The 13,337-nt window shown below is 32.4% G+C and overlaps 1 protein-coding gene across 1 annotated transcript in view; it reads right to left on the minus strand.

Moving 5' to 3' along the window:
• The window catches only part of LOC134710626 (zonadhesin-like), a 58,361-nt gene extending 49,802 nt beyond the window's left edge, over nt 1-8,559 (minus strand). Inside the window, exons 1-7 of the mRNA XM_063571008.1 lie at nt 8,470-8,559; nt 6,162-6,443; nt 3,819-4,214; nt 2,303-2,419; nt 2,003-2,119; nt 1,158-1,274; nt 335-451 (exon numbers count right to left, since the gene is read on the minus strand). Of these exons, the coding sequence (XP_063427078.1) occupies nt 335-451; nt 1,158-1,274; nt 2,003-2,119; nt 2,303-2,419; nt 3,819-4,214; nt 6,162-6,443; nt 8,470-8,527 (1,204 nt within the window). The 5' untranslated portion in view covers nt 8,528-8,559. The remainder of the gene's footprint in view (nt 1-334; nt 452-1,157; nt 1,275-2,002; nt 2,120-2,302; nt 2,420-3,818; nt 4,215-6,161; nt 6,444-8,469) is intronic.
• Nucleotides 8,560-13,337: the final 4,778 nt, after the last annotated feature.

Raw genomic sequence — 13,337 nt, forward strand, 5'->3', positions numbered from 1 at the left:
TCGCAATGATAATTGACTTAACATAATGCATATAAATGTTCTGTTAGCAAAACTTTGAATTTTTCGAAGAAACAAAGGATTCTCTTACACCAGGCGTAGATTCTATAGCCGTATTTAGCACATCTTTTGGAATTTCGGGCCCTCAATGATCTTCAACTTTGTATTTGTTTGGCTTTATAGCTTTTTTTATCTGTGCGTCAGTAAAGACACTTGTGAAGACGAAACGCGTATCTGGCGTATTAAATCATAATCATGGTATCTTTAATAACTATTTTTGAATGACGTTATTAGGGATATCTAGCTGTTATTGAAATCTTAGTTATGATTAAATTACCTTTGACCTTTTTGCAAGATCGAACTCCGTCGCCTTTGTATTTGCCTTTACAAACGCATTTCCCTTTTATACATCTGGCTTTCTTATGACATTTTCTCCGGCACGTGTAAGTCTGAACTGTAAAACGATATAAAGTATGATTGTTACTATTTTGATGATATAGTTAGTATCTTATCTATGTTTATCGTAAATTATAACAATAACTTCGACTTTTGTCGATCAATTAGTCAGTCCCCATGATCACTGGAATATAGAAAACTTCTTAAGTAGGAACTCGAATGATATAAAAGTACATCCCTTTAGTTTTTGTAGGGTTTATACCTCAGTCACCTTGATAATTGATTCAACATTTAGGTATCTTCTATAGCTGACTATGCGGTATGGCGTTTGCTCATTTTTGTAGGCCATACTGTGAATTATAGTTGTTTATTTCTGGATCGTTTTTGTCTCTTGTGGAGAGTTGTCTCTTTAGCAATCAAACCACATCTTCATTTTTTATATTGGCAGAACGCATATCCTGTTCATAAAGTTTTGAATTTTTCGAATAACTAAAGATTTCCTTAAACCAGTCAAAGATTACCTTCGCCGTTTTGTTCACAACTTTTTGAATTTTGTGTCCTCAATGCTCTTTACATTTTGTAAGTTTGTACATTTTTGGCTTGATACCTATTTTGATCTGAGCATCACTGATCAGTTTTATGTAGACGAAACTCGCGTCTAACGTATTACATGATAATCCTGATACCTTTGATAAATATTATTGAATGATGTTATTTGGTAGATCTGCAAGTTATCGAAATTTTAATTATTATAATAAAATTACCTTTGACTTTTTTACATGATCTAACTCCGTCGCCTTTATATTTGCCTTTACAGACGCAGTTTCCCTTTATACATCTGGCTTTCTTATGACATTTTCTCTTACACTTGGGTGTCTGGACTGCAAAAATTACAATTTATCGAAATCTAAGGTTAAATGGTTGTAATTGTATTTCTTAGAATGATTAATTCTTAATTCATGTTTAACATACATTTAAACGATCTGCTCAAATTTTAGTTAATTTGTCAATGACTATGTGAGTAATAAGGGAAGGTTGAATACAAAACATGTTACACATATAAAATATTAGTACGTACAGACCGTTGCCCTCTGTACAACATGTTCTTCGTCTCACTGATATCATGTTTCACACAAGCATAACCTATTTATAATATCCTGCTTACAACGCCTAACCTATTCATAAATTGCGATATTTTATGATTTTGATGTTTTCTCCAACATTACACAATTTTACAAATAACGACGTACATAAATTGTTGTAATTTCTTTGCTGACACTCAGACATGATTTTGTTTTATTATGACATTGAAGTTTAATGGTCGGCTGGACAACTACTTTTGCTGCAGACTAGTCATATATGCCGACAAGTTTGTATAATACGGTAAAACGCTAAATAACGGGGCAATATCTAGCCTTTCGGCAAGCAAAATCGAAACCATATTTAAAATATGATCTGAGTAGAATACACATCAAAAGCTACTGCTCGAAACACAAGAGTTGTAGACTTTTGTATCTTGAGATACACATGTTAGACAACCAGATACGTATACAGTAACTATAATGCTAGTAGGTAAAAGTTACTGAAATCTTAGTTATGATTAAATTACCTTTGACTTTTTTACAAGATGTAACTCCGTCGCCTTTATATTTGCCTTTACACACGCATTTCCCTTTTATACATCTGGCTTTCCTATGACATTTTCTCCTGCACTTGGAAGTGTGGACTGTAAAATGGATAATTTATCGAATATAAGGTTAAATGATTGTTATTTCATTTTTGAATGCTCTAGAAATTATAAATTCATAATTTATTTTTACGATACATTTAAACGATCATCTGCTCAAAATGTAGTTAATTTGTCTGTTTCAAAGTAAGTACTTAGAGAAGGTTCCGCAAATATGCATACCTTTGATGCTTACGCAAGATCTTATTCCATCGCCCTTGTATCCTGATTTACAAATACATTTTCCTCTTATACACTTGGATTGTCTATGACATTTTCTCATGCATTTTGGTGTCTTGTCTGCAAAGCGTTTGAATCATTAGATATATATATATTGTGATTTCATTTCTCATTTATGTTTACCCTAAATATGTACAATTTGATCGATTTTTGTCGATGAATGAGTCAGTCCTTATATTATTGTTTTTAATAATTACATATAATGTATGTTTCATCATAATACTTTATTCTGATTGGCTTACTGCACATCACGTGTTTTTCTTAAAGCAATTGCATCACTCAAAAAAACTTTTTATTCATGATAACACGTGATCCCACAATAAATTGCACAGGTCAATTAAATACAACAATCATAAAATTCGTGTTTTCATGATTATAGCTAAAAATATAATTATAAGTATTGAACGCTTTTTTTTGTAACTTCATAGGGTTGTAAAAGCGTTGACCGTGCGCACATGTTTAGTGAACACGCTTCCGCGCTTCATACAAAATGTACTTCGGTCAACGTTTTACACCCTAATGAAGAAATAATGAACAAAAAGAAGCATTCAATTCTTAAATAAAAACATGTTAACCAAGAACTCGGATGATATAGATTAAAATTTATTTGACTTTTTCTGTGGTATTTCTGCTGTTTACATGTTAAAATGAACTACTGTGTATTATACTATGTAATTAATATACGTGTCTCTATGATGAGTGTAATTGCGTTTGATTGTACTGTTTTCCTGTCTCATGTTAGCGATATTTTTACCATTGCCATATAAACGCGAGGTTTGGCTAACCATAACACTAGGTTCAACCTACCATTTTGTTCCTTTATGTCTTATACCAAGTAAGGAATATGGCAGTTGTTAGAAAATATTTCGTTTGTATGTATGTTGTCGTTTTCTTATGTTGCACTTCAGTGTTTCTGTTGTTCCGTTGTTTTCCTCTCATAGTAGATTTGTTGTTCTTGATTTTAGTTTGTAAACCCGCTTTGTTTTTCTCTCAATTTATGTTTAACATTTAAAAAGCGGTATACTTCTATTACCTTTTTTACAACAATACACATCGTCACCTCGGGATCCCGCTTCACAGACGCATCCAAATTGTCTATTTCATTTATTCATTTAAATTTAAAAATGAATATGCACTGTAAGCGTTGTAGTTTCTTTGTTGACACTGAAAGCTTTGTTTTGTTTTGTTTTATCCTAACTCTGATGACAAAATCGGATCGACGACTAGTTTTGACTGTCAGTCATAATGAATAATAGAGATAAAAGATATATATGGGATACGTCAAAATCAAACTGACAATCTAATAGCAATAAACGAAAAGTGACGAAAGGGCAAACAACTATACACAAAACACAACATAGAAAAATAAGCTTTGCAACCCACAGCTAAAAAAAAAACCCAGAAAATGAATTAACAATAAAATCTTAATAATTATAATATATAGTGATGGTATACATACTTTTCTTGCTTTTACAATATCTAACTCCATCGCCTTTGTACCTTGGTTTACATACGCATTTTCCATTTATACACTTGGCTTTTTTATGACATTTTGTCCTGCACTTGGGCTTCTTGGGCTTCTTAGGTTTCATGGGTTTCTTATACTTCTTGGGCTTCTTAGGCTTCTTGGGCCTCTTAGGTTTCATGGGTTTCTTATACTTCTTGGGCCTCTTAGGCTTCTTGGGCCTCTTAGGTTTCTTGGGTTTCTTATGCTTCTTGGGCTTCTTAGGCTTCTTGGGCCTCTTAGGTTTCTTAGGACTCTTATACTTCTTGGGCCTTTTAGGCTTCTTCGGACTCTTAGGCTTCTTGTACCTCCTACGCTTCGCGTGCCTCTTATGCCTCGTGGGCTTAATGCCTGCAAAATTGGTAATCGTTCAAACAATGAGTAAGGTGTTGGCCATTTTTGTATGGCTGAGACATTGATGAATATTTATAGTATAATAAATACTGCTTTTACGTGTATAATTTTGGTAAATAAAGCTTTGCGTCTGTTGTTTACTCTTTAGTTTTTTATATATAGCTATGTTGTGTCATGTGTACTATTGTTTTTCTGTTTGTATTTTTCATTTTTAGCCATGGCGTTGTCAGTTTGTTTTAGATTTATAAGTTTGACTGTCCCTTTGGTATCTTTCGTCCCTCTTATTGTACAATTGATTTTTTGTAAATATTTTCCATACATACATTTTTCTTTAAATATGGAATAAAACAATTACTGTCCTTTGTTTCGGTAAATATTTCACAATAGCTGTCTTCTGATGAGGTAAATATGTAGTTTTATTGACTTTTGAAAAACTGATATTTTCTGAAGCCAACGGCCGAAGTGAATATCAGTTTTTCAAAGTCAATTAAACCACATATTTACCGAAAATATACTTTTTTCCCGCAGACGATTATGCCTATTTATTCAAAATCCAATTCATAGAGAAGAACCTACTAAAATTTTGTCAATATGGAATAAGTGGTTTTATTGAGATAAAGAACCATTTATTCGTTCCGGTTCGAAAGAACTTGCCAGAAAGAACCACAAAAACATATTTGACACAAAATAGTTCCTACGTAAAGCTGTCAATTTGTCAATATGTTCAATATTAGCCATGATAAGTTTTGGTCAGAATGTGTTCCATATTAGCCATGGAAAGCTTTGGTCTGAATATGTTCAATATTAGCCATGGAAAGTTTTGGTCTGAAAAAGAAGGTTTGAGGACTTAAAAATCACAGTATAATCCCAAATTTGTTAAAAGTGTGTTTAAGATATATGAAACAAAAGGAGAGGAAGTCATATTTTGCCTATTGTTAAGATCAGAAGTATGGTTTTTGTAATACCAAGTTTCCGGGAACTTGTATGATTTGAAAATGACTGGCATTGTGCATGCTTCAGCGCAAATCAGGATAGGTTATATTTATGGCATGAAATAACACTTTATTTAATTGACAAAAAGCAAAGGCCGCTTGAAATTGCAGACTACAACATATAAAAAATGCTAATTTTAAAACAAAGTAATTCATCTCCACCAAACAAGAATACAGTTTAGTGTAAGAAAGGAGTTGGTTCAGTAATACCCCTTTTTGTCCCCCAGATATAATAGCACTTTTCGAAAATTGTAAATCTGTAATCGTTATGATATTTATTGAAAAGTACAATGCTTCTGTTACATAAATATGGACTGTTTTGGACAATACAATGCACATATATAGTACAAGCATCATTAAATCGTGCTAAGTTACTGAAATCTTCACAATTTGATCATTTTAGTTAAATTTAAGAAGGTTTCCGTCTTAAATTAAAGTGGCCGCCTTCGTGTTCATCCATAATATTGAAATGTAAGTTGTATTTGATGATAATTAAAACATAGTATATATAAAGGTCAAGGATGAACACGGATGCGGCCACTTTCATTTTTGACCAAAGCCATCTCATTCTGAAAAGTGACGATTTTTGGCATATTTGATAGATTTTTCATATTTAAGCTTGAATCGGAGCGTTTTTAATGACATAATCAGTAAAATCTTTCCTATAAACTACATGAAGTTGAATCCATTGAAATAGACGTTGAAAAGGTGTCTGAAATCTTTTGTTAAATGAACTTGAAAATTGAGGCCGAAATCAGGCCTTACCGGACCTACTCCTTTACACTAGACTCAAAATGTTTGTACATAATTGCATACACGGAATAATATAATTGATATTATAGTGCCACATTCGAGTCTTACTGCTGCTATTTCATTGTTCATGAGTAATTTACATTGTGATTTCAATTTTAAAACATAGTCATGACATCAATATATATAATCACAAACCTACCTTTACAGGAATAGGAAACAGTTACGTATTTGTGTGTCCCAGGACAAGGATCACCATACAGCCCGTTATTTGCAGAAACAAGGCATGATTTTCGTCCATTACAATTCTTCCTTGAGATGTCCAGCGGTTTATTCGTAGAACAGCGAGTTGTTTTTATGTTTGGGGAATTGCATGTTCTTTTATTAGATCTACCATACGTTGCCTGCTTAATCTGGATAACTTGGTTCCATGGACATGTCAATCTTGTTTGGGAGTTTTCGCAAATTACTTTCCTTTTGCTCTCTGGAAGTAGAAATATTGGCATACATGTAGAAAATGGAAATGATACGATTATTATGTTTGATGCATTTGCTGTCTAATGAACTCATGCCGTATTTATTCAAATTTGATACACTTTAAAATAAAAACATAATGCAGAACAATAGTTCCATGGAAACCAATACGCATGTCATAAATCTTAGGAGAATTCAAATTGCGTTTTATTCCCGACGACACAACATCCAATAAAGTACCGACAGGAACAACGAAGAACGAACCCATCCGATGGCCATGCGACACCTTTATAATCATAAATAAAACATTCAGTTGAACAAAACTTAGAAATAGATATGTAACATTTTGTACATGTATAATAAATATACTGATCTCAATGGCAGATTGAATAAATCAATGAATTCTATGGTCTACTTGTTGCTAGTTTTTCTTGTTCAAATTACGGTAATGCTATGGGGTTGCATTATTGTCTTGCAATACAATAGTATACATAAAAGCTGATTTTTTTCATTATTTTGTCATATTTGAACCAAAGTTACCGCTTTTCTGAATGGCACATTGATTGACTGTCTAAATACAACCACCATAGCACGTCAGTTATCAGATAACCAAGAGCACAATTGTAAATGAAAGGGTTCCTTTTGTTTTCGATAACACAAATTCACTACACGAGTTATCACCGATTTTATGACTTGTTGTGCAAGTAGCATTTCTGTGCTGGGGTTCAATATCGTAGCGGCTACATAGGGCTACGACGATTTATGACTTTTGAGATTGTAGTTAGCCTATCTGTTATATAGATATTTATTGCAGCTATGCTAGATACTCGTTCAGTAGTCAAAAATCTAGGTAGCATTACATAGCCGCTACGATATTGAAAGCAACCTATGTATAAAGCCTCAATTTTGTTTATATACTGTTCAATTTAGAAACCATACGAGTTATAAGGTTTGTTTGTACCTTCGCAAAAACTGATTGGCCAGCATCGATACTACTGGCTTGTTTTATGGAAAGAAAAACCTCATTTGTGAAGCTACAACGCTGAATCAGATTTTTAAAAAATCGATAACTGAACTACTAGTATCATGATTGGTTAAATCCGTAATCCGATAGTACAAATTTAAATAATATCACTTAAATGATAATAGCACTTTTGCAGAGGAATACAATGGCCGTGGGACATTAGCGCCAATTTCTAAAATGTTCATTCATTCATTTCCGCCGATTTTATCTTTTTTTAATTTTCGCCGATTTTTTATTTGCTCCTAATAGCATTTACAGTTTTGCATAGATGAGTAAATACGGGCCATATATATCGAAAGGTCAGTACAAACGATCTCAAGAAAGGTATACTTATTTATCGCAATTGCAAAACGCCGCGAACAATGTACTATAAATTGAAAACTTGATCAGTAGAACGAGACAAAAAGGAATTGTCAACAAAACCCAAACTCTGTAGAGGTATCTTAAACTAGTATATTTTATTTATTTCGTATTTTCTACGTGCATACATAATACTATATTTGATATTGTATCAACATAAAAACAATTTCAAACTTCTATATAGTTAAAAGATGATATTATTCGAAAAAACAACTATGGAATTGCAATTCTGACGACCTTTTTGAAAAAATCTGCATAAAATTATATATAATTATATATATAGTATGCTCGACTTCAAATCAATACCTTTGACTGAGAACACCAACCCCCTTTTCAGAACAATGAAAAATCAATTAAATTAAGGAACAACATGAGTAAAGAAAATGATAATTCAAATTTAGCATTTAGGTATGATTATTATCGATGTATGCAACATGTCTCTTCCGATGTTCAAACGCATACATCCTCTTTTTTTAGTACATGTAATATGTTCCGTTTTTATTTAATTTAAAAAATAAAATAAGGTGTAAGTGCAAAAACTTTCACATTTTTTTTTTTTTAAAGAGAATTGCATGTAACTCTAACAACAACTCAAATGCCTTAAATTCTGTTACTTGATATTTCACGTAAGGCTTTTAAAAATTCATCTTACCAACTGTCTGTATGACTACCACAAGCAACAAAAGGAAAACTCCGTGGCGTGCCGCCATGACTCCGGCCGTTTGAATGTCATGTGATTCGACGTTGCTTATGTACCCCTAATAAACCCACGTGCGAACAAGTACATTGATCCGAAATATTGATGAATTCGGGTACGTATCTAGCAATCTAGTTCAATAATATATATTGTCCTTACAATTTCAAAAAGGTTTCAAAAGAATTGGTGAAACAGGTTGTGTTGTTTACGCAGTAAAAATCAGAAAAAATCTGACAATAATTACACTTAAAGATTTTTGATTGTATCAAAATTTGAGAAATAGCTTTTATATATACTTTTTCTAATATGTTTCACAAAATTATCAGCAAATTAAATATAGTAACATGAGTTGGTACAGGTTACATTGATTGTATCTACAAGTAGGTTATAGGCTATCTATATTAAAATGCTACTATTTGTCTATCCGTCAATAACAATTTAAACATACATCTCTAGTACCGTCTCATATATCTGTAATTATTATTATTTATTGTAAACTACTATAATGCAATTGTTTCCAATATTGCATCTCCACATGTTTTAATTGTGTTATATACAATTATATTTCAAATAACTTACATTGTACACCGACGCATTTTAAATCAAAATTTTGTATTGCTTCGGTTGTGTTCGAAAAATAATTTTTACGAATTTACACATGTAGAAAAGGCATACTGAAAAATTCTAATAAGTCTTTGTATTATAAAAAAAAATGAAAATGAAATCCAAACAGTTTGTCAAAATCGAAGACTTATAATTTATTAATCTTTAAAATCTGTATGAAATGGATGATTGTGGTTCATTCATTATGTATTGAAAAGCAGACATATTTGTTGGTATTTTTTTACACTTTTTGTTGTTATTTTTTTTCTCTTAAAATAATCAAAACGAGGAAAAAAGATTCAGAATTGTTGAATATGGTGCTGATTCTGAAGTTTGATACAGGGAAAACGTCACTTAACAAAAGTCAATTCAAAGTAATCATGTTCTTAAGAACATTCATTCTGTATTCAAATGACTCTGATCTAACAATATATGCTTTCAAACAAATTGCTTGCTCTTATGAGTTGTAGTTGTCTTTCATTTTTGTTAATATAAATCCAAGCTTTTTCATTGTAGGTTTCCCACGGCGATATAAACAATGGAAATTGAGATTCGGACTAAGCATCGGAAAAATAAGTGCATTGTTGTTATTCAATGTTAGATTGTAATCATCCTGAATATGTTTTTAAAATATCACTAGACTGCATTGTTATGGAATAACCGTTTCTCAAATGATATCGGATATGTTCCTTACGTTGTAACTACAATCCACTTCCCTTTCATGAATGTGACCGACCGAATAAGACGATTTACCGAATTTGTAATCACATAAGCAACACGACGGGTGCCACATGTGGAGCTGGATCTTCTTACCCTTCCGGAGCACCTGAGATCACCCCTAGTAGTAGTTTTTGGTGGGGTTCGTGTTGTTTATTCTTTAGTTTTCTATGTTGTGTCGTGTCTACTTTTGTTTTTCTGTTTTTCTTTTTCATTTTTAGCCATGGCGTTGTCAGTTTGTTTTAGATTTATGAGTTTGACTGTCTCTTTGGTATCTTTCGTCCCTCTTTTACATCAACTAGATTAAAAAAAAAAAGATTGTGTTTTATGAGGAAAAAGACAATTAAAGTCCTATATTATATATTATCTTACCTCCAATAGATTTAAAGGGATATGATTGGTCAATGGACTTCACGTTGGGGCTATGTATATTTGATATAGGGAAACATTAGAATGGAAAAAAACCAGTACCCCAAGGAAAATTTAGAACGGAACGATCGTAATCAAATGGAAAAGTATAAAAGCTCAATTACTTTAGACGATCAACTGGCATATTCCCAATTGTTTCAGGCATTTTTTTGTGTAGAAAATCTCGGATTAAACCTAGTTTTATAGTTAGCTAAAGCTCCCAGTTCTTTAACAGTTGCATACCATTACATTATATTGACAACGATGTGAACAAAAAAAGTCATACAGACAAAGCACATAAGCACGGGTGTCATTCGGTTTATCGAGAGAAATGATCGTGAAAGAATATCCAACGGCGGTCAAGTATTGAGAGACGATCGTGAAAGTTCTGGTAACGGATCGTGAAAGACCTTTAATGTACATTCTAGTTCAGAATCTTTGAAAAAATCGCTTAATTTTCAAAACGCAGAACAAATCCGAACAAAAAAATATGTCTGTCAAAATGGTTTAACTTCCTCAACATAACTGTGAAAGAAGATAAACAAAATATGAAGTACTTTTTGAAAAAAACACAAAAGGCGCAATGCGTGTCTCTGAAATTAATTACAAATAAAATGCTTTTTGTACCTATAATGGTCATATTTCAAAATATCATTATTTATTTGAAATTTAATCTTTGGTGTATCTGATAGTACAGTAAAATTAAAGTATGTTCTTCCATTAAAAGCGTTAATTTGTTTATGAAAACCTTGAATTTGTTGAATTTCAATCAAACTTGATCGTGAAAGAGCAGGCAACGTATTATTTCGATCGTGAAAGAAAATGCGTGACCAGACTTAATACTAGTAATCAGAAATCAGTATTTCTTTTATCATTTGATAAATCCGCAAGTGGTTGAAGCCTGTAACTATTTTTATAAGGATGAACATTAAAGCTATAATAAAAATTATCATTTTTTCTATTCAACACTTTACCTCGAAAGTTAAACTAGAGGCTCTAAAGAGCCTGTGCCGCTCACCTTGGTCTATGTGAATATTAAACAAAGGACGCAGATGGATTCATGACAAAATTGTGTTTTTGATGATGGTGATGTGTTTGTACATCTTACTTTACTGAACATTCTTGCTACTTACAATTATTTCTATCTATAATGAACTTGGCCCAGTAGTTTCAGTGGAAAATGTTAGTAAAAATTTACAAATTTTATGAAAATTGTTAAATTGACTTTAATGGACAATAACTCCTTAGGGGGTCAATTTACCATTTTGGTCATGTTGACTTATTTTTAGATCTTACTTTGCTGAACATAATGGCTGTGTACAGTTTATCTCTTTCTATAATAATATTCAAGATAATAACAAAAAACGGCAAAATTTCCTAAAAATAACCAATTCATGGGCAGCAACCTAACAACAGGTTGTCCGATCCATCTGAAAATTTCAAGGCAGATGAATCCTCACCTGATAAACAATTTTACACCACGTCAGATTTGCTCTAAATGCTTTGGTTTTTGAGTTATAAGCCAAAAACTGCATTTTTACCTAATAATGTTCTATTTTTAGCCATGGCGGCCATCTTGTTTGGTTGGCCGGGTCACGTCACACATTTGTTAAACTAGATACCCAAATGATGATCTTGGTTGGTTGGATTTTACTTATGATAGTATATTTGTTGAACGTCTATAATATCAAGGGTTTTACTAGAAGTGTCAAATGCACTTAAGATTGTCCATGTTTCATAAAAAAAGGTCATAAGCAGATGAACCATGCCATACAGATCTCTACAAATATCCCGTACACCAAATAAATGTGTTCCGATTCTTACAGTGCCTTAGAAACTGCCAATTGTAAAAGTTATGCTTGGCCAATTAATTCGGAACATAAGGTCAAAGGTATATGAACCCTGACCGACAGTCAGGCATAGACATCTTACTATCATTTAATAAATCAAACACAATTGAAGTCATTATGGTCATATAAGAAACATGCAGACAGACATGTACACCATACACGAAACATCTTGTCGCTATAACATACAGGTACAAAATGTATATATTCAAAAGGCCAAACCATTGCCGAATGATGCATGATAATGAGTTCAATGTTAGTTGAAACCTTGCACAAGTCGAAAATATAGACCTTACAATCATAACAACAGACAGTTATCCTAAAGCTTAACGAATCCTCGAAACGGACTTGACCACTAAAATGAATCTTCATCCATGCAATGAGGCAAATTGAGGTTGGGGTGATTCCTGTCTGACGGACATTTAGTATAGGATCCAATATACAAAATATGGGTATCCTATAACTAATGATAAGTGTGTACTTCACATGACAATAAAAAACTTCATCCTACAATCATCCAACAACATGTTCACAAATGCCCAAATAATAATTTTAATGTATTTGCGCGTCTGACGTACTAAATTATAATCCTAGTACCTTTGATAACTATTTACGTCACTGGGTCGATGCCATGTTGCGATGCTGGTGGACGTTTCGTCCCCGAGAGTATCATCAGACCAGTATTAAACACTTCGATGTTGACATGAATATCAATAATGTGGTCATTTGATACAAATTTCGTGTTTACAAAACTTTGAATTTTTCGTATTTGGTACAACTTTTTGGAATTTTGGATCCTCACTGCTCTTCAACATTTTACTTCTTTGGCTTAAACCTATTGAGGATGTTGACCTATCTAGCCTTTTTCAATATCAATAACAAATATAAATGATCATATAATGGAAGAATAATGTGAACGTCTTCGTAGCATGAGATCTTTCACGATCCTTTTCCCAATCTTCAAAAATGCGGTATGTGTTCTTTCACGATCCAAAAAAACAACAATGTTATGTAGGTAGTTCTTTATTTACCAAGTTTCAGATTATCTTTATACAAAATAACTATAAAAACCGTTTAATTAATTCCAATACAATGCCCTTATTCTGATAAACGTAGTATATCTAGTCGAATTTGTGAAAAAATCGTGTTTGTTAACATTTGTTATGTCATTGAAATGTCGAGAAGCAATCTGCCTTTTGTCGTTTTGTAATAACTATGTACTTTTGAAACTGGATATTCTGACATACT

The sequence above is a fragment of the Mytilus trossulus genome, chromosome 3, assembly GCF_036588685.1.
Source record: "Mytilus trossulus isolate FHL-02 chromosome 3, PNRI_Mtr1.1.1.hap1, whole genome shotgun sequence".
In the NCBI taxonomy this organism is placed as follows: Eukaryota; Metazoa; Mollusca; class Bivalvia; order Mytilida; family Mytilidae; genus Mytilus; species Mytilus trossulus.